Here is an 18,528-nt window from a genome sequence, read left to right on the forward strand (position 1 = left end):
AGCACTTTGGAGGCCAAGGCAGGTGGATCACCTGAGGTCAGGAGTTCAAGACCATTCTGACCAACATGGTGAAACCCTGTCTTCAAAAAAAAAAAAAGAAAGAAAAAAAGGTCTTTTTCAAGGTGCAACTAGGACTCTTCTTTCGTGGTAATGAGTGAGCTCAAATAAATAAAAGAAGCACTTAGTTGTTCACAAGTGAACAGCATCCTAAACCGGTCAAGAAGACATGTGGTACCTGGTCAAGGTGTACCTGCTATGTAGGAAGCGTTGGTGGGGTGGCTGGAGGTGATGGCAGTTGAGATGTCTGGTGTGTGTAGGTGTAGGTATGTCTCTGGGTGGTGGACAGAAGGCTGGGCTGGCAGATGGCTCAACCACAAGTGCCAAGTTCACAGATGTTACAGACTGAACCTGTCAGAGGAGTTTAGTTCTCACCCCTTCTCCTTCCCTCTACTGGCCCTCCCCGCCTCTCCTCCTCTCCCTGTAGGAGTGTGGTGGAAAAAAGATGGGCAGGTGCTTCGACTGGGGTAGGGCTGCTCTGCATTGTAAAGTAGCTCAGAAAGCCCGTATGAGCCACTCTATGTACATGACCACACACACGGCCTATGTACATGACCACACATATATGACTGATTTCTGTCACAATTGGGTCACAGTTTTTAAAAGAGATGCTTGGCCCTGTAGAGGTTTAATCAAGGTCACAGGTCTGTCTGAGGCCTAGAAAGAGGGTGGTGGGCGGCCTGTAATCCCGCACTTTGGGAGGCCCAGGAGGGTGGATCATGAGGTCAAGACATCGAGACCATCCTGGCTAACATGGTGAAACCCTGTCTCTACTAAAAATACAATAATTAGCCAGGCATGGTGGTACATGCCTGTAGTCCCAGCTACTTGGGAGGCTGAGGCAGGAGAATCATTTGAACCCAGGAGGTGGAGGTTGCAGTGAGCTGAGATTGCACCACTGAATTCCAGCCTGGCGACAGAGAGAGACTCTGTCTAAGAAAAAAAAAAAAAAGAAGCAAAGGCAGGTGTAGCTCAGACTCTGTCTCGACCCTCCCTCTATTTGAAGAACGTATGCTGGTGTTCACACACTCCTCTGCCCACCCCCACCCACCCCACCCCACCCTAGCCTGTCTTCTCTAGAATTCAGGAGACTCAGCAAACAAGCACCCCAGGCCCTTGACCCATTGCTTGGACTCCACTAGATGGAAATTTGCATGAAGAGGCATTGGGGGGTTTTGGTTCGCCTCCAACCAGTGGGTGTGAGATGAGTCATTGCCCAGTCCCCTGGGAAGGTCAGTGATCTCACAAGGGACCTTTCCCAGGTATTTTCCTGACAGCCAGTCCCTTCCCACACAGCCTTTGGTTAGTTCCCTGCCACACCACTCAACAGTATGTAGGGGTTCCCCTCTCAGGCAGGCCCCACACCAGGCACTGCAGGGTAGGTCTTTGTTCTCAGGGGCCCTGTGAGGTAGACACAGAAGTGTGACAAGTTTTTCTCCCAGGATGGAATGCAGTGGCATGCTCAGGGCTCACTGTAGCCCCAGCTTCCTGGGTTCAAGCGATCCTCCCACCTCAGCCTCCCTAGTAGCTGGGACTACAGGCATGTGCCACCACACCAAGCTGATCTTTGCATTTTTTTGTACAGAGTTTCACCATGTTGCCCAGGCCGGACAAACTCCTAGGCTGAAGCGATCCGCCTGCCTCAGACTCCCTGTAATCCCCGGGATTACAGGCAGGGACCACAGTGCCTGACTGACAAATGTCCTCCAGATACTATGAGAGTGTGGATAGGGTGGAAATCCAACACCAGGATAAATTCTTCAGGCAGACAAGAGAGGAGATGGTTTCCAGAAAGGAGGGGGAGGGTGGGTAAAGGTGCAGAGGATTCAGAAGACTTGCATGTCTGAAGAACAGCAAGGGGGTCAGCACCATGGGAACACAGGGACAGTATGGGGAAAGAGGGGTGAGGAGGGGAGGTCAGCAGGGAGCAGGCCTGGTGGGCCTCAGAGACTGCACTGTGTCTGCAGAGCTCTGCGGAGCACAGTCAGCGAGTAATAAGAGCCCCATGGCCACGTCCAGGTTCAGGAAACCACAGTTTAGCCCCCAGCACCTTTTCTGGCACCTGTGGGGGCAGCAGAAGCGGTCCCGAGCAGACTGCAGCAGAGACAGCAGAGGAAACCCTACAGCAGAAAGCGTTCTAGCCCTGCGACAGCCTGCTGGCCGACTCTTCCCAAATTCAGCCTCCCCTTCTTTCTAACGGAGCCTCAAGCTTCCGCTGAGCATTTGCTGCCTGGAATAAAGAGCTCTATGTCTAAGCTTCCTTTCTGGCTGGGTGGGAGCATGTGACTGAGGTTCAGCAAAAGCAAGAGAAGTGATAAGCTCCTGTGGGCCTTCTGGGAAGGCTGGGCGAAGGCAGCTCAAGCACCTGTGTGGCCCGCCTTCTATAGCCCTTCTGTTTTTCCACCTTTGGCCAGTCTGCAACTTGTATGTGACAGCTGGAGCTTCAGCAGACATGTGGAACCATTAGGAGACTTGAAGGTAGAAGTCACATACAGGATGGCAGGTCCGCAGTGAAGCACCCCCACACTCACATATAGGATAGCGGGTCCCCAGTGGAGCACCCCACACTCACATATAGGATAGCGGGTCCCCAGTGAAGCACCCCCACACTCACATATAGGATGGTGGGTCCCCGGTGGACCAACCCCACACTCACATATAGGATGGTGAGTCCCCAGTGGAGCACACCCACACTCACATATAGGATGGTAGGTCCCCACTGGAGCACCCCCACACTCACATACAGGATGGTGGGTCCCCAGTGAAGCACCTCCACACTCACATACAGGATGGTGGGTCCCCAGTGGAGCACCCCCACACTCACATATAGGATGGCAGGTCCCCAGTGAAGCACCTCCACATTCTCATATAGGATGGTGGGTCCCCAGTGGAGCACCCCCACACTCACACAGAGGATGGTGAGTCCCCAGTGGAGCACCCCCACACTCACATACAGGATGATGGGCTCCAGTGGAGCACCCCCACACTCACATATAAAATTACGCATCCCCAGTGGAGCATCCCCACACTCACATATAGGATGGCGGGTCCCCAGTGGAGCACCCCCACACTCACATATAGGATGGCGGGTCCCCAGTGGAGCACCCCCACACTCACATAGAGGATGTTGGGTCACCAGTAGAGCACCCCCACACTCACATATAGGGTGGCAGGTCCCCAGTGGAGCACCCCCGCACTGACATATAGTATAACAGGTCCCCAGAGGAGCACCCCCATACTAGAACTGACCTGAATTTCTCTGGACATGTTTTCATGTGAGAGTGTGACAAGCAACTCTCTTGTTTAATCTACTATTATTCTGGGCTTGTCTCTTACATGTAACTGAACGTACACTTAACTGATATGAACTTAAATCCCCCCATTTTCTGGGGGAAAAATTTGAGATCAGGGAAGCAAGTTAACTGGATAAAGATTACTCAGAGAGTTTACCCAAAAGTTCTGTCTCTCCTAGCAAAACTTTCTGATGATTTGGCCAGGCGTAGTGGCTCATGCCTGTAATCCCAGCACTTTGGGAGGCCAAGGCAGGTGAATCGCCTGAGGTCTGGAGTTTGAGACCAGCCTGACCAACATGGAGAAACCCCATCTCTACTAAAAATACAAAATTAGCCGGGCTTGGTGGTGGGTGTCTGTAATCCCAGCAACTCAGGAGGCTGAGGCCAGAGAATCACTTGAGCCTGGGAGACGAAGGTTGCAGTGAGCCAAGATCGCACCACTGCACTCCAGCCTGGGCAACAAGCGTGAAACTCCATCTCAAAACAACAACAACAACTTTCTGATGACTTTTCTCATTTCCAATTTGACAAGTATTTCTGGGGCCTGCATGTAGTACAGAGCCTGAACCCCAAGGCCAGACTTGGTTTTTGTTTTGTTTTGCTTGAGACACAGTCTACTATGTTGTCCAGGCTGGTCTCAAACTCCCGGCCTCAAGCGACCTTCCGCCTCAGAGTCCCGAAGTGCTGAGATCACAGGCATGAGTCACTGCACACAGCCAAAGCCAGACGTCTTGAATGCCGGTCAAGAAATGCTACTCACTAACTGGGAGACCATGAACAATTCCCTAACCTGCCTGTGCCTCAGTACCCTCATCTGTAAAATGGGGATAAGAATAGCATCTACTTCTCAGGGTTCTTAAGAGACTAAATAAGTTATAGGTAAGTAGGTGCATGAATAAAGCACACGGGTTAGCTGCTGTGGGCACAGACTCTGGTTCGAAGCTCGACTCTGTCACTAGCTAGCTATGCGACCATGGGCAAGTTATTTAACCTCTTTGTGCTTCTGCTTCCTCACAAGTCAAGTGGAGATGCTAGCAGAACTTACAAAGCTGTTCTGTGGATGAAAGCACTGAGAACAGAGCCTGGCACCTAGAAAGTGCCAGTCAGCCATGGCCATCATTGCTATTACTGTGTGCTGATGAGCCTGTACTGAGTGAAGAAGGGACTCATGGGCAGGAGGCTGAGAGGTGAATGGGGAGAGGGACTGGAGAGACACAGGAGAAGCGGGTTGACCTCACTGAGAAAATCACTGCAGGAGCTGGAAGGGACTCACGGGCAGGAGGCTGAGAGGTGAATGGGTAGAGGGACTGGAGACACCCAGGAGAAGCGGGTTGACCTCACTGAGAAAATCACTGCAGGAGCTGGAAGGGACTCACGGGCAGGAGGCTGAGAGGTGAATGGGGAGAGGGACTGGATTCACCCAGGAGAAGTGGGTTGACATCACCGAGAGAATCGCCACAGCTGCTTTCCAGGCACCACCTCATTTGTTTCCTGCGTGCTCCCGGCAGAGGATATTATTCTCCCCATTTTTCAGTGAGAGAACTGAGCACCAGAAAGCTTGGGTGACATGAACAAGGCCTCCCTGACAGTAAGGGTCAGGGCAAGGCTTTGAATCCAGTTCCGTGCGACCCCACGATGGCCATGCAACACTGACCTGCCTTGGGACCTAGCACACCTCTGAGGAAGAAACCTCTCATGCACCCTTCACCCAGCTCACCTCTGAGAATTAGCAGCTCAGAAAGGAATGGGTTATGTGGGCGTTGTCCCTCCAATTGCCCTTGTGGTTGTCAATACTCACTGTGTTTTTATTTTTATATATTTATTTATTTTTTTTTTGAGACAGAGTTTCACTCTGTGACCAGGTTAAGGGTGCATTGGCATGATCTCGGCTCACTGCAACCTCTGCCTCCCAGGTTCAAGCAATTCTCCTGCCTCAGCCTCCCAAGTAGCTGGGAATTATAGGTGCACACCACCATGCCCAAATAATTTTTGTATTTTTAGTAGAGACATGGTTTCACCGTGTTGGGGGGGCTAGTCTTGAACTCCTGACCTCAAGTGATCCACCCGCCTCGGCCTCCCAAAGTGCTGGGATTGCAGGCTGAGCCACCTCACATGGCCTGTCTACATAAATCAGTTTCTGAACCTATCCATCCATCCAACCAACGCTCACAGACCGGTCTCTGTGGGTTACCGCGAGGCTGAGATTTTCTGCTTGTTTAATAGCTTGCCCTGTGAAGCATAATGATGACTTCCTCTTCTGTTTCCTAAGGGAACCTGAAACTGTAAGTCTGAAAGCGTGGCACAGGGAGAACTGCCTCAGTGAGGACAGCTGGCGTGACCCTTCCCACCGCTTCCGTAACATCCCTGGCATTCACGTTACAAGCAAGGGCCACCGCACACCCTGCCTGAGCCAGTTAGCTGGGCGGTGCGGACGGAGGCAGTTCTCTCATGACCAGTAAGCCTCCTCACAGGAACAGAACCGCAGCACCCAGGAGGACTCAACGTCTAAGGGGACAAGCTCTGGTGAAAGTGGAGGGTCGGAACATAAAATAAGCAAAAACTCAGCGTCCCAGACAGCATCTGGGATGGGAAGTACAATGATCATCAAAAAAACAAAAACAAACAAACAAAAAAACTGGATGCAATGGCATTTCAAGCCTGTAATGCCAGCCCTTTGGGAGTCCGAAGCAGGTGGATCACCTGAGGTCAAGGGTTCGAGACCAGCCTAGCCAACACGGTGAAACCTTGACTCTACTAAAAAAGAAAAAAGCCGGGTGTAGTGGGGCACACCTGTGGTCCCGACAGCTGCTCGGGAGGCTGAGGCAGGAGAATTGCTTGAACCCAGGAGGCAGAGGTTGCAGTGAGCTGAGACCACACCATTGCACTCCAGCCTGGGCGACAGAGTGAGACTCTGTCTCAAAATAATAATATAACAATAATAATAAAATAAATAAAAATAAATTTAAAAAAGTCTTTGAGACTCTGTCCTACACCTTTCTGAAATGGCACAATCTGTCAGACCCCATGTGATGTGGAGGAAGGCACCTCAGGACCGCTTTTCCGGGGCACCAAAGCCAAGACCCCCATTCCCAAGCCCTGGCCCAGGTCTCCATCTCTCAAATCCAATCCCTGAGAAGGCGCCCAGAACCCTGTTGGGAGCGAGGGACAATGTTACCGTCTTTGGAGTTGACACCTGCTCTGAGTAACTCACGGAAAACAGGGTCCAGCCGCGACGCCCTTAGCCGCGCCCCGTGTCCCTACCCGCAGGCCGTCCTGTAGCGCGGCGGCTCCAGGGCGCGTTAGCTGAAGGGGACCCACCCGGCAGGGCCACCGCGGGAAGCCCCGCGCCACTCACCCGCCAGGGACGCCAAGAGCGCGGCCGCCGCGCGGAGCTGCCGGGACATCGCGGGCGCGGGGCAGGTTTTGCGGCGCGCGGCGAGGTCCGCGCAGGCCCCGAACGCCCAGCACGACGCGGCTGCGCTCCGCACCCACCTGTCCCGGAGACCCGAAGCCGCCTGCTTATGAGGAGCAGCCGAAAAGCCCGCCCCGGGCCGCTGGGCGGGGAGGAAAGTCCGCCGGCCCCCGCGGGAGCGCAGGCGCCCTCCTTCCTCTCAGGGCCGGACCCGCGGGGCCTCGGGCTGTTTCCTTCACGCGCGGGGCCGGGCAGCGCCGGCCTCTTCCCCTCATCCCCCTGGTCTCCCTTCGCTTTCCCTTCCGCTTCCCCTTCCCCTTCCCCTTTCCGTTTCCGATTGTGATGGAGTCTGGCTCTGTCACCCAGGCTGGAGTGCAATGGTGTGGTCTCAGCTCGCTGCAACCTCTGCCTCCTGGGTCCAAGCAGTTCTCCTGCCTCAGCCTCCAGAGCAGCTGGGATTATAGGCATACACCACCACGCCCAGCTAATTTTGTATTTTTAGTAGAGACGGGGTTTCTCCATGTTGGTCAGGCTGGTCTCGAACTGCTGACCTCGTGATTCGCCCGCCGGGGCCTCCCAAAGTGCTGGGATTACAGGCGTGAGCCACCGCGCCGGGCTGGGTCTCCTCTTTTCTAACCGGTTAGGTACCTTTCTGGGAACCCGGAGACACTTCTCCGCCTGGAGAAAGCCAGCCCCTCGGTCACTAGGCGAGCAGGAGCCTAAAAACACCTGACGACCCTGAATCCCTGTCTTCCCGGGGGTCTGCGGCTGCCGCGCTCCACGCCCAGGCCTCGCTGGGACCGCGGGCTGCGGGAGCTCAGGAGCACAGCCCAGAGTCGCGAGGTCTGGCCGCCCCCGCCCCCACCGCGCTGCGGACTCCCCGTCGGGAACCTCGCAAAGCCTTAGTTTCTTCTGCCATAATACCCACTGCCGGGGGTGTGTGTGTGTGTTTTGAGACAGAGTCTCCCTCTGTCTCCCAGGTTGAAGTGCAATGGCGCCATCTCTTCACCTCCCAGGTTCAAGCGATTCTTCTGCCTCAGCCTCCCAAGTGACTGGGACTACAGGCACCTGCCACCACACCCAGCTAATTTTTTTATTTTTATTAAAGTAGAGATGGGGTTTCACCATGTTGGCCAGGCTGGTCTTGAACTCTTGACCTCAGGTGATCCGCCCACCTCAGCCTCCCAAGGAGCTGGGATTATAGGCGTGAACCATTGTGCTTGGCCCCAGGTAGTTTTACAAACCAGAAATTCCGGGAACAGGAAACACTCAATATCTTCATTCATTCATTCATTCATTCTCATTCATTCATTGAGTCAGGTCTCACTCTATCACCCAGGTTGGAGTGCAGTGGCTTGATCTCGGCTCCTTGCAACTTCAACCTCCTGGCCTCAAGCGATTCTCTCACCTCAGCCTCCGGAGTAGCTGGGACCACAGGTGTGTGCCACCATGCCCAGCTATTTTATTTTATGTAGAGAGGAGGTCTTGCTGTGTTGCCCAGGCTGGTCTCCAGTTCCTGACCTCAAAGGATCCTCCTGAGTTAGCCAGTCATTGGGATTACAGGCGTGAGCCAGGGCCCAAGGCTCAATATCGTTGACAGGCAACCTTTTAATGTCTGTTGGACTATCTGTCCGGGCTTGAGTCCCAGTGGGGAATACACATTCAGGCAGTATATTAGGAGATGCTCCTTAACACTAGATTGAGGGCTTTCAGCCTAGTCTCGTCATTTTCTGAAAAATAACTTTGACTACAACTACTGTAGCTTACTACATTGCTCCAAACACTCTAATTAAGTAAACTTAACCAAAGCTTGTAGTGTGTTTCAGAATGGAATTTTTATAGTCAAAGGTGAAGGTTAACCTGTGCCAATCAACCTAATCTCAGTAACTACCTCCTTTCTGATCTGGGAGTCAGTTTATTCAAAACACAATAATTAAGTAGGTAGATACTGTGTGCCAGGCACTCTTATTTCAGTTAAGCTCCATAGGCACTCTACGTGGACACCGTTATCACTGCTGCCCCATGTCGCAGATGGAGAAACTAACCAGAGAGAAGAAAGTTGCCAGAGTCAGTTAGATAATAAATACAGAAACGGGGCCATGAAGCCCATCTGCCTGGAGAGTCTTGGATTTTAAGCACTATGCCTTACTACTGAAGAGGTGTTTGTGACTAGAATATGCTTTTAAGTTGCTTACTGCCTCGTTGAGAGAAATTAATATACAACAATATGGAGAAAGTGATTGATGAGTTATTTGCTGCTGAGAGCCACCCTGAATGAGGAATGGGATATTCAAAGGAGATGACTTCGTGGTGGTTGGCTCTCCAGTCTTGTTCTTCTTCAGCATTGTTTTGGCTATTCTAAGTTCTCTGCATTTCCATATTAATTTTAGAATCATTAGGCCGGGCGCTGTGGCTCATGCCTGTAATTCCAGCACTTTGGGAGGCTGAAATGGGAGGAGCCCAGTAGTTTGACACCAGCTTAGGCAATATGAGACCGTGTCTCTAAAAAACAAACTAACTAAAATATTAGTGGGGAGTGTTGGCAAGTGCCTGTAGGCCCAGATACTCAAGAGGCTGAAGTGGAAGATTCGCTTGAGCCAGGATTTGAGGCTGCAGTGAGCCGTGATCACGCCACTGCACTCCAGACTCTGACACAGAGCAAAACCCTGTGTCAAAACAAATAAAAGAAATTCAGCGCTGGGTGTGGAGGCTCAAGCCCATAATCCTAGCACTTTGGGAGGCTGAGGTGGGCAAATTGCCAGAGCTCAGGAGTTTGAAACCAGCCTGGGCAACACGATGAAACCCCGTCTCTACTAAAATACAAAATTTAGCCAGGCATGATGGTGTGTGTCTGTAGTTCCAGCTACTCAGGAGGCTGAGCCATAAGAATTGCTTGAACCCAGGAGGCGGAGGTTGTAGTGAGCTGAGATTATGCCACTGCACTCCAGCTCGAGTGACAGAGTGACTCTGTCTCAAAAAAAAATACAACAAAAGCTACACAAGAAATTAATGAGAATGGTTATCTCCCTATAAATCTTTCTACATTAGTTTGATTTTTGATCCATATCAGTGCATTTCTGAGTCAAAAAACAAACAAAAATGTCACATTTAAAAGTATAAATGGTGGCTGGGCATGGAGGTTCTCACCTGTAGTCCAAGCACTTTGTGAGGCCGAGGCAGGTGGATCACTTGAAGCTAGGAACTCAAGACCAGCCTGGCCGACATGGCGAAACTCCATCTCTACCAAAAAATACAAAACTCAGCTGGGTGTGGTGGTACACACCTGTAATCCCAGCTAAAGGCGTGCACAGTGTGGTGGCTGAGGCAGGAGAATCACTTAAACCCGGGAGGTGGAGGGTGCCGGGAGGCGAGGTTGCGCCACTGTACTCCAGCCTGAGAGACAGAGCGAGACACTGTCCCCACCCACCACAACACTGTAAATGTGAAAATGGAAAAAAAGAAATTGGAGACAGTGAGTGGAAACACCACTTTAGACAGGCTCTCAGGAAGAATGTCAGGGCCTGAGATGTCCCAGATCCAACTCCACTGCCACAGCCACGTAACATTTGTTGAAAGTGAGGCAGAGAGAGGTCAGAAGACTTGCTGGGGACAAGTGGGGCAGGGCTGGCTCTTCAGAACCAGGAGCACCTCCCAGAGCCATACTTTCTGTCTGCCCCAAGCAGGGAGCCTTGTCTGTCCAGAAGAAAGGCTGAGAGGAATGCCAAATGTGGGTGAAGGGGAGGAAGGCAGCAAAACACACTGCCATGTGTGTACCTATGCAGATGTCTTGCATGTTCTGCACATGTACCCCAAAACCTAAAATGCAATAAAAAGATAAAAAAATAAATCAGGTTCAGAGATACTGGTGCTATTAATAATAAAAAAAAAATCTAACTTGGTGTATGGCATGCCCAATAAATATTATTCTCTTTCTCCTCAAAAAAAAAAAAAAAGAAAGAAAGAAAGGCTGAGAGGCCACCATTGTCTAGGGACTTGCCCAAGTCATGCCTCAAGCCCGCAGGCAGGCATCTTTCCCCTGCAAAACCCCATTGTCCAGATGAAGACCTGCCACTCGGAGAGGCAAGCCCAGCTCTAGCCCAGGGGATGAGGAGGCCCGCGGCTCAGAGCTCTGGGTCAGGTCTCATTCCTCACTTGGATCTGACCCATAGCAAGTCATGCAGCCTCAGCATTAGTCTCCTCATCCGTGAGTGTAGATACCTCCCCTACCAAGGCTGGCCTGGGCATTACATGAAATGGTGGAGAGCCGGGCACAGTGGCTGGCCTGGGTAAGCAGCTGTTATGACTGCCAACATCGTTGCTACAGGCCTCTGCCTGTCTGCTCTGAGTGAGGTGGTCTGGGTGACTGCTGGCAGCAAGTCCTGCCCACCTGACCCCTCTTGGTCTCTGGGGCCTCGGGCAAGAAGTCAGCTGAGGTTGCCCCTTCTCTGGTAGGTTCCAGGTCCTGCCTCCCTCTCAGGGTCCCTGACCTCTGTGCAGGCACAGAGCGGGTGTCAGGCTACTAGTCTCTCATTTATTGATTCTTTAAATATTAGCTGTGCATTAGTTGTGCATGTGTTATGTGCCAAGCACTATGCAGGGCACTCAGGGTTGGCAGAGTGGAGTGAAAGCCAAGCTGATCTCTGCTCTCATGAAGTTCCCTGCGTTGTACGGGACACAGACTTTGTTTTCTGTTTTTGTTTTTTGAGACAGGGTCTTGTTCCATCGCTTAGGCTGGAGTGCAGTAACATAATCACAGCTCACTGCAGCCTTGAGCTCTCAGGCTCACGCAATCCTCCCACCTCAGCTGCCCGAGCAGCTGAGACCACAGGTGTGTGCCACCACACCTGGCTATTGCTTTCAGTTTTTCTAGAGACAGGGTCCCATTAAGTTGCCCAGGCTGGTCTTGAACGCCTTGCCCCCAAGCACTACTCCTGCCTCAGCCTACCAGTGTTGGGATTACAGGTATGAACCACCATGCCTATCCTGGATGCAGGCTTTAAACAAAGAGTCACACCAATAAGAAGAGCTGTGAAGGTCAGGGCATGACCCCAGATGGGCGAGCACTGCATTGGAGGTCCAGGAAGATTCTCCTGACAAGGTAACCCTGAACCAAGATAAGGATAAGAGGGAGCTGATCACATGGAAGAGGGAACCGTATTGCTGGCAAGTGGAACAGCATGTGCAAATGCCAGGTAGTAAGAGGGGCTTCAGGGACAGTCTATGGCTACAGCAGAGTGATTGAGGGCATGTGAAATGAGAGGTGTCCAGGGTGGCAGGCAGGGACTAGCCCAATCAAACATAAAAGGGATGGGACTTTGGTCACTGTTCCACATTTCCAGATGTTTACTGTGTGCCAGGCTTGGTGCTAAATGCTTTTCTGAAGTATCACACTAGATTCTCACATAAGTAGGACAGCAACTGTTCTTCACATTTTATAGATGAAGGGCTTGATCTCAGGTTAGATCCCTCAGCGGAGAGCCCACAGTGAGGAAGCAATGGGACCTGTGACGGCAAGGCCTGTGTTCAGAACTGCCAGGCCACACAGAACTCAACTCACTACAACCTCCTGAAGTGGGTGTGATTATTCTTCCCACTTTGCAGAGGAGGACATGGGCCCACAGAGCTTGTAGGTGGAGTTGAGCCTGGGCAGTCTGGCTCCAGAGTGTCCACGGTCTCAACCACTGGCTCACATGGCTTCTTAGGAAGCAGGAGAAAAGGCAGCTCAGGCCACCATGTGAAAAGAGTGGAGCGGGGACAGTGGTGTGGCTGGGACCATGCTGTGATGGAGTCCAGTGGGCACATTCAGGATGAGGTAAAACATGCTGGCCCTGGTGAGGGGCTAGATGGGGCTGGGATGAGGGGGGAGCCAGGTGAACTTGGGGTTGGGTTGGTGCAGCTGGAGGGTGCACAGAGTGTCTCTGAGGTGAGGCTGTGTGGGGTGGGAAGGCCATGTTTGGTCTGGGACACGGAGCGTTTGGATGGCTATGGGACAGTGCAATGGAGGGTCAAAAAGGCTGCTCGGACCCAGGTCTGGTGAGACGGAGGCTGGAGGTGGGATGAGCTGTCTAGGAGAAGGACAGAGTGGGAAGCAGAGGCTCTCGACTTGGCTTTCTTGCTTGCCAAAGGAGGGTTCTGGAACAAAAAACTGGAATCTAAGCTGGAGAGGAAGAAAGATGGAGAATGAGAGAATGCACAAGCATGGGACAAAATAATATGCATTTCTTTGGCTCCTTTGTACCTGAGTCTTCTAAAGCTGCAGGCAGATGACCCCTGGGAGGCTGCAGGGATGCCAGCTGGGAGCTGAGTGCAGCTCTGCTGCCTGGGCATGGCCTGGGTGAGGGTGCAGACCCCTGCCTGTGATTGCCAGGGAGCATGAGTGATGAGAACAAGGTGGCTGACAGGGTGAGGCCCAAGCCTGGAGCCCGCCCCGGTTGGGGGAGGGGTCTGGGACCTTTGAGGGGGTCTTAGGGAGCTTCCCCAGCCCTAAGGGCACCACGAACTACACTTCACACTGACCTGGGCATACACAGTTGCATGATCTCTCGCTCACTCTCACATGCAAATGTAGACCATACAACCATCCTGCCCACAGATCCAGAAAGCCCAGGACACAACAGAGCTGTAGTGCCTGCCTGACCCCCATGCACAACAGACCTAGCCCAGGAACATGCCCAGTGGCAGGAGCCACTCACCCGAGCCCTCACTGCCTGAGGACCCCCCAGCCTCTGGCCTCATTTGCCCCCTTTTGTCAGCCAGCCAGGGGGACAGAACAGGCCTGGATCTAACCCAAGGCCCAGACTCAGCCTGACACTGTGTGAACTCAAGGGCTTCCCCACCTCACCCAGGGCCAGAGCCCTTGCCTGTAAAGTGGAAGTGGGAATGGCCACCACCCAGGTAGAAACCCTCACTTAGGGCCTCATGGCCAGGCATCAGGGCTGTTGGGAGAGGGGCCAAGGAGCCCTTGCCTGTCTTGGTATCCCACCATCACCAGGAGGGGGCTGCATGGGCATCACACCCCTCACAGATGAGGCAGCGAAGGGCCTCGAGGTGAGTTGGGGCAAGGCCCCAGCTCTGCTGCTGCTCCTGCAGTCTGAGATGGGAGGGTAGCTAGTGGCCAACCCCAAGGACTCTAGGCTAGGGACCCCTTATCTGGGTCCCGTGGCCTGCTCCTAGCCTGCATGCTGCCTCATGGGGGTCCTCTGGCTGGCCCAGGAGCACGATCAGCCCAGCAGAGCAGCTCGGTGTTATGGGGAAGGGAGGCCCGGCCCACCAGGTCAACTGCCTGGGGCCCCAGCCACATGTATATTTAATGATGTCTATTATTCCTGTTTTGTCTCTGGAAAGGACTGAGCAGCTGACAGCAGAGCTGCAAACAGCCCAGGACCTGGGCCTGGGCCTGCTCCATACTCCAGCTGGGCCCGAGGCCCCCTGGAGCTCTCTACCTCTCCTGACAGCCTCACAGAACCTGCTGCATCCCTCCAAAAAGGCACACCTCCTCCAGGAAGCCTTCGCTGCTGCTCACAGGTCTTACATCTAGGCTCTGCATTCAAAAACTGTTCAACCTGCACCAGCTTCCAAGGGACAGTAGAATACCGTGAGGGGCCGGCACTGTCCCTGGCACATTGTAGGTACTCAATGAGCCCCTGCCAGCCCCTCTGCTCCTGGCTTCTGAGGCAACAGGAAATGGTCAGCCACCTTGTTCTCATGGGGGAGCCTTCCTGCCACCCAGATGGTCACAAAGGCCTCCTGGGATACTGCCCACCTTGGCAGCCAGGCCCCTCTGGAGGGGCCAGTCTGGGCATGACACCCATGACCAGCTCCCTGGGCAGAGCCTGCCCGTGCCTGGATGAGGAACCCTGCATTCTCCTTGCCACCCATGGCCTGGGGCTGCCCTGGGGATCCAGGCTCCACCCTCTTAAACTCCCAGGCCCACTGCTACCTTCAATGCTTGAGCTGTGCCCACCTGACTCAACCTGGCTACTGTTCAGCAAGGTTACAAAGTGTTCTCAGTCTGGACAGGAATGGTTTTCAATCCTTTATTTCAGAAAGGAGAGCCAGAAGAATTGGGGACTTAGAAAACAGATTCTAAACTCAAAAGTCCCTGGCCCAGGTGTGTAGACCCAGGGTCTGGGGGTTTTGTGCTGCGCAGGGGCTGCCCTGGGAGGGTCAAAAAGACGGAGGCACTTTAGGACACCCCTTAGGCTGTGGAGGGTGTCAGCTGGGCCTTTGAAGCCACTAAGCTCTGCTTCCAATCCTGGAGAGCCTTGAGTGGAGGACCCAAGGTGTTTGTGTATCCCAGTAGGACCGATGCCCCCAGGGAGATGAGACAGGTAGGCGGGAGGCCTCGCAGGCGCCATTACTTCTTCACGATCTGGATGACCTCCTCATGCTCCGTGGTGTGGGTCAGACCCACCTGCTGTGGATTGTACTTGGTGATGGTGCCCTGGGTGAGGAATGGGGGCAGAGGGGTCACCTCAGCCTGCACTGGCCAAGGGCAAGGCCACGAAAGATATCCCCGGGGTGTGTGTTCTGGGGGTGAACGCCGGCGTAAGGTCAGGGCCCCAGGCAGCAGGATGTCTGCAGTGGTCTGACCATCCCTGACCTCAAAGGTGGGGGAGGGCCAGGCACAGTGGCTAATGCCTGTAATCCCAGCACTTTTGGAGGCCTCATTTAAGCTCAAGGATCACTTGAGCTCAGGAGTTCCAGACCAGTCTGGGCCAGATAGCAAGATCCCATCTCCATGAAAAATCAGCCAAGCATGCTGCTGTGTGCCTATACTCCTAGCTACTTGTGACGCTGAGGTGGGAGGATTGCTTGAGCACAGGATGTCAAGGATGCAGTGAGTCGCGATTGTGCTACTGCACTCCAGCCTGGGAGACAGAGCCAGACCCCGTCTCAAAGAAAAAAAAAAAAAGAAAAAGGGTGGGGAAGGCCCGTGTCCAGCCTGGGTGAACACATACATTCTATGGAGGACAGACACACGGTCATGCCAATCCCCACAGGAAAAACAGGAACACCATGCAGAGGAATGTGAATGCCTTGCTCTATGCCTAATCCGGGGGCTCTGCTGGGTCTAACCCCCTGCCTGCCTCCCACCCAGACACTTACCCACACCAGGGCATACTTGAACTCGCTGGTGAGTGACTGGTGGATGCCGGGGCACTGGAGGACAGGAGACAGAGGTGAGACTCCACTTAACCCCATCTCAAGCTTGACCGCACTGTCTCTCACTCCTCCTGGCCCCACCTGTGACCTGAAGCCTCCCACATATCACATCACCCCCAACTCCCAGAGCAGCATACACCCTCCAGTGCTTCTTGGTAGGGATGAAGGTCACAGGGGTCCCAGAGGTCATGTGAAATTGGAAAGAGACCCTGGAGGGGCAGCCAGCATTTGCCCTGAGTGTGGACCTCTGGTTGCCACACTGATGGTGGGACAGTGGAGGGCGGCAGGGAAGGGACTCTGCAATTGTGCGATGCGGCTCCTCCCCCTACATGCCCACAAGACTTCTAGGCCCCAGTGGGAGACAAAACGCCTCAGCCCAGTGTCCCGGGGGCAGAGGCGGCGCCAGGCCTGCAGGTCCACTTCCCTGACAGAGATGGGAAGGTCGCTGATTCGGGCCTGCAAATGGGTCTTACATTTTACTCAGCTTGCCACTTGGGAGTGTCTGAAGGGATTCAGGAGGGTAATCGTGAGTCATCTTGGCTCCTCCTGCTGTGATCTCAAGCCTAGGTCTTAGAGAGATGGGACTTTGCGTGGCCTCATTTGTTCAACACCTCCAGGGTGGCACCCAGAGACCTGGGGCTGGGCTTTCAGAAGGAATGAATGCAGGAGACCAGATTGCAAGCCCAGCCACCACTATCATAAGGGGCTAGAGGAACAGTGTCTCTTGCTTCCATGATACAGATCCCAAGAAGAAATCAGCTTGAGGAAAACAACACCTGGGAAAGCAACAGCCCAGAAGCACAGCCATGTGACCCAACACTTGGCCACCACCGGTGCCTGCAGGGTCATGTTCAGGTGACAGAATTCTGGACAGAGAAAGGCAGCCTCGTGCTCCCTGAGCCAATAGCACCTCCTCTGGGGCCTGTGCATGCCTGCTCCCCTATCTGGGATGCTCCCCACCCCAACTCCTCACTGCCAGACCTGCTAGTTCTACAAGCCAGCTCAGGTGGCCTCCTTGAAACCTGTCCTGACTTCTGTGTTGAGCCAGCGCCACTCCCCACTCCTTGGATGATGCCTGAACGGCATGGGAGCAGGGTTACTGGCATCTATGCACTACAGGCAGTGTGCTGAGTGCCCTACATGCTGGACTTCATCCAACGTGTCTTCCTGACGCCCCAGGGGGGCAGGCAGCACATCCCACGTCAAAGGAGAGGTTGGAGGCACAGCACATGGCTAGGAAGCGGTACTGCAGACGCAGCCTCAGACTGTCCAACTCCAGAGCCTGAGTGTCATCATCTGAGATTGAGACCAGCAGAGCCCACCCCTGGCCCAGGGCACCTCAGGCAGAACAGCGCTCCAAGGGGCATACAGAGCTCCCGCCCCTTGTTAGGGCAGGTCTTGTCAACTCACCACGTGCTCCACTGAGGCCCCTTTCCGGAGGATGATGGCATCTGTGAAGTCCGGCCTCTCTGCAGGGCGAGATGGGGAGAGCGTCAACCACACACGAAAACCCACACTGCCACCTCATGATTCTGCCCGAGGGAAGAGATGGCTGCAGAGGCCCTTTCAGTCTCCTTGCCTTGGCCTAATGTCCCCAATATCCAGCACGCCCTCCGCATATATCCCTGCGCCATCTTCTACAAGCCTTACTTGAACACAGTGACTCAAAATAAATCAAAGTCCAGGATCACACTGCCTGCCATCCATCTGCTGTGACAGCACTGACAGAGACCCAGATCTAGACTCAACAGGCAGGACCCAAAGGGGTGTTGGAGTCTCGTGAGGGAAACTAGCTCGCTCCTTGCTGCCAAGGTCAGGGTTGATGCAAAGTGCTCCGAATTCAGCAGCTGGGACCCCAGGGCATATGTGTGTGTGCAGCAATCAGGAGGATGGGTGGGGGTCAGACATGGGGAGGGCTCTTGTGGATTCAGGTCACTAATGCTCCTGCGGTGGGGTCTGTCACTGTGAGGAGAGGTCAGGATGGCACTAACTGCTGCAGCCAGTGAGGACCCCGAGGTAGCCTTGCCCCACCAGGGCACCCTCAAAACCAGCAGTGCCCAGTGCTGAGAAGGGAAAAGAGCTGAGATGTGTCTAAATAAGCCAGGCCACAGCTGGTGCCGGGATCTCTGGGCACCTCCCACAGGCCTAACAGCCTTTTAGGGAGGATGAAGCTCAGCCTGTTTCTCAGCTACATGCAGTGTAACTCACATCCTCTCTTCCTGGTGTAGATGCAGGTCAGGACCAAGTACTCCCAAAGCATCTCCAGCAGGTAGTCCACGTTCAGCTTCATGCCACAGCTGCAGAGAGGGAGGCGGCCAGTCAGGCAGGGGCCCCTGTGAGTTCAGAGGCTGGGTCTCCACTTCTTACTATTGGAGGGGACAATTTCCACTGGCCAGCATGGGCACCAAGGCCAGCTGGCTCGCCAGTGCCCACAGGGAAACAAGCCCATTACTCTTGATGGCAGCTTGACGTTTCTGCTGCCAGTGCCTCTGGACACCAATCATGGTCACAGTCAACCAGGGTCAGCATCTCTCCTGGGGGCTGGCAAGACCGTCCTCTGTGGAGGGTTGTAGCTTGTGTCTGATGAAGGGCTGCCATGGG

At 53.8% G+C, this 18,528-nt stretch overlaps 2 protein-coding genes across 5 annotated transcripts in view; both read right to left on the reverse strand.

Annotated features, from left to right (window-relative positions):
- LAMP3 (lysosomal associated membrane protein 3) overlaps positions 1-6,893 on the reverse strand; it is a 41,698-nt gene extending 34,805 nt beyond the window's left edge. For 2 of the 3 annotated variants that reach the window (XM_035274610.3, XM_035274609.3), the window contains exon 1: positions 6,706-6,847. In XM_035274610.3, the coding sequence (XP_035130501.2) occupies positions 6,706-6,754 (49 nt within the window). In that variant the 5' untranslated portion in view covers positions 6,755-6,847. Of the gene's footprint in view, positions 1-6,705 lie in introns of all 3 variants that reach the window. The other variant, XM_035274611.3, reaches the window with a different exon arrangement.
- Positions 6,894-14,784: 7,891 nt separating this feature from the next.
- LOC144576556 (uncharacterized) overlaps positions 14,785-18,528 on the reverse strand; it is a 537,019-nt gene continuing 533,275 nt past the window's right edge. For both annotated transcript variants that reach the window (XM_078350261.1, XM_078350262.1), the window contains 4 exons: positions 18,136-18,224; positions 17,338-17,396; positions 15,871-15,924; positions 14,785-15,205 (listed from right to left, as the gene is read on the reverse strand). In XM_078350261.1, coding sequence (XP_078206387.1) covers positions 15,147-15,205; positions 15,871-15,924; positions 17,338-17,396; positions 18,136-18,224 — 261 coding nt within the window. In that variant the 3' untranslated portion in view covers positions 14,785-15,146. The remainder of the gene's footprint in view (positions 15,206-15,870; positions 15,925-17,337; positions 17,397-18,135; positions 18,225-18,528) is intronic.

This window comes from Callithrix jacchus, chromosome 15 (assembly GCF_049354715.1).
Source record: "Callithrix jacchus isolate 240 chromosome 15, calJac240_pri, whole genome shotgun sequence".
NCBI classification, from domain to species: Eukaryota; Metazoa; Chordata; class Mammalia; order Primates; family Cebidae; genus Callithrix; species Callithrix jacchus.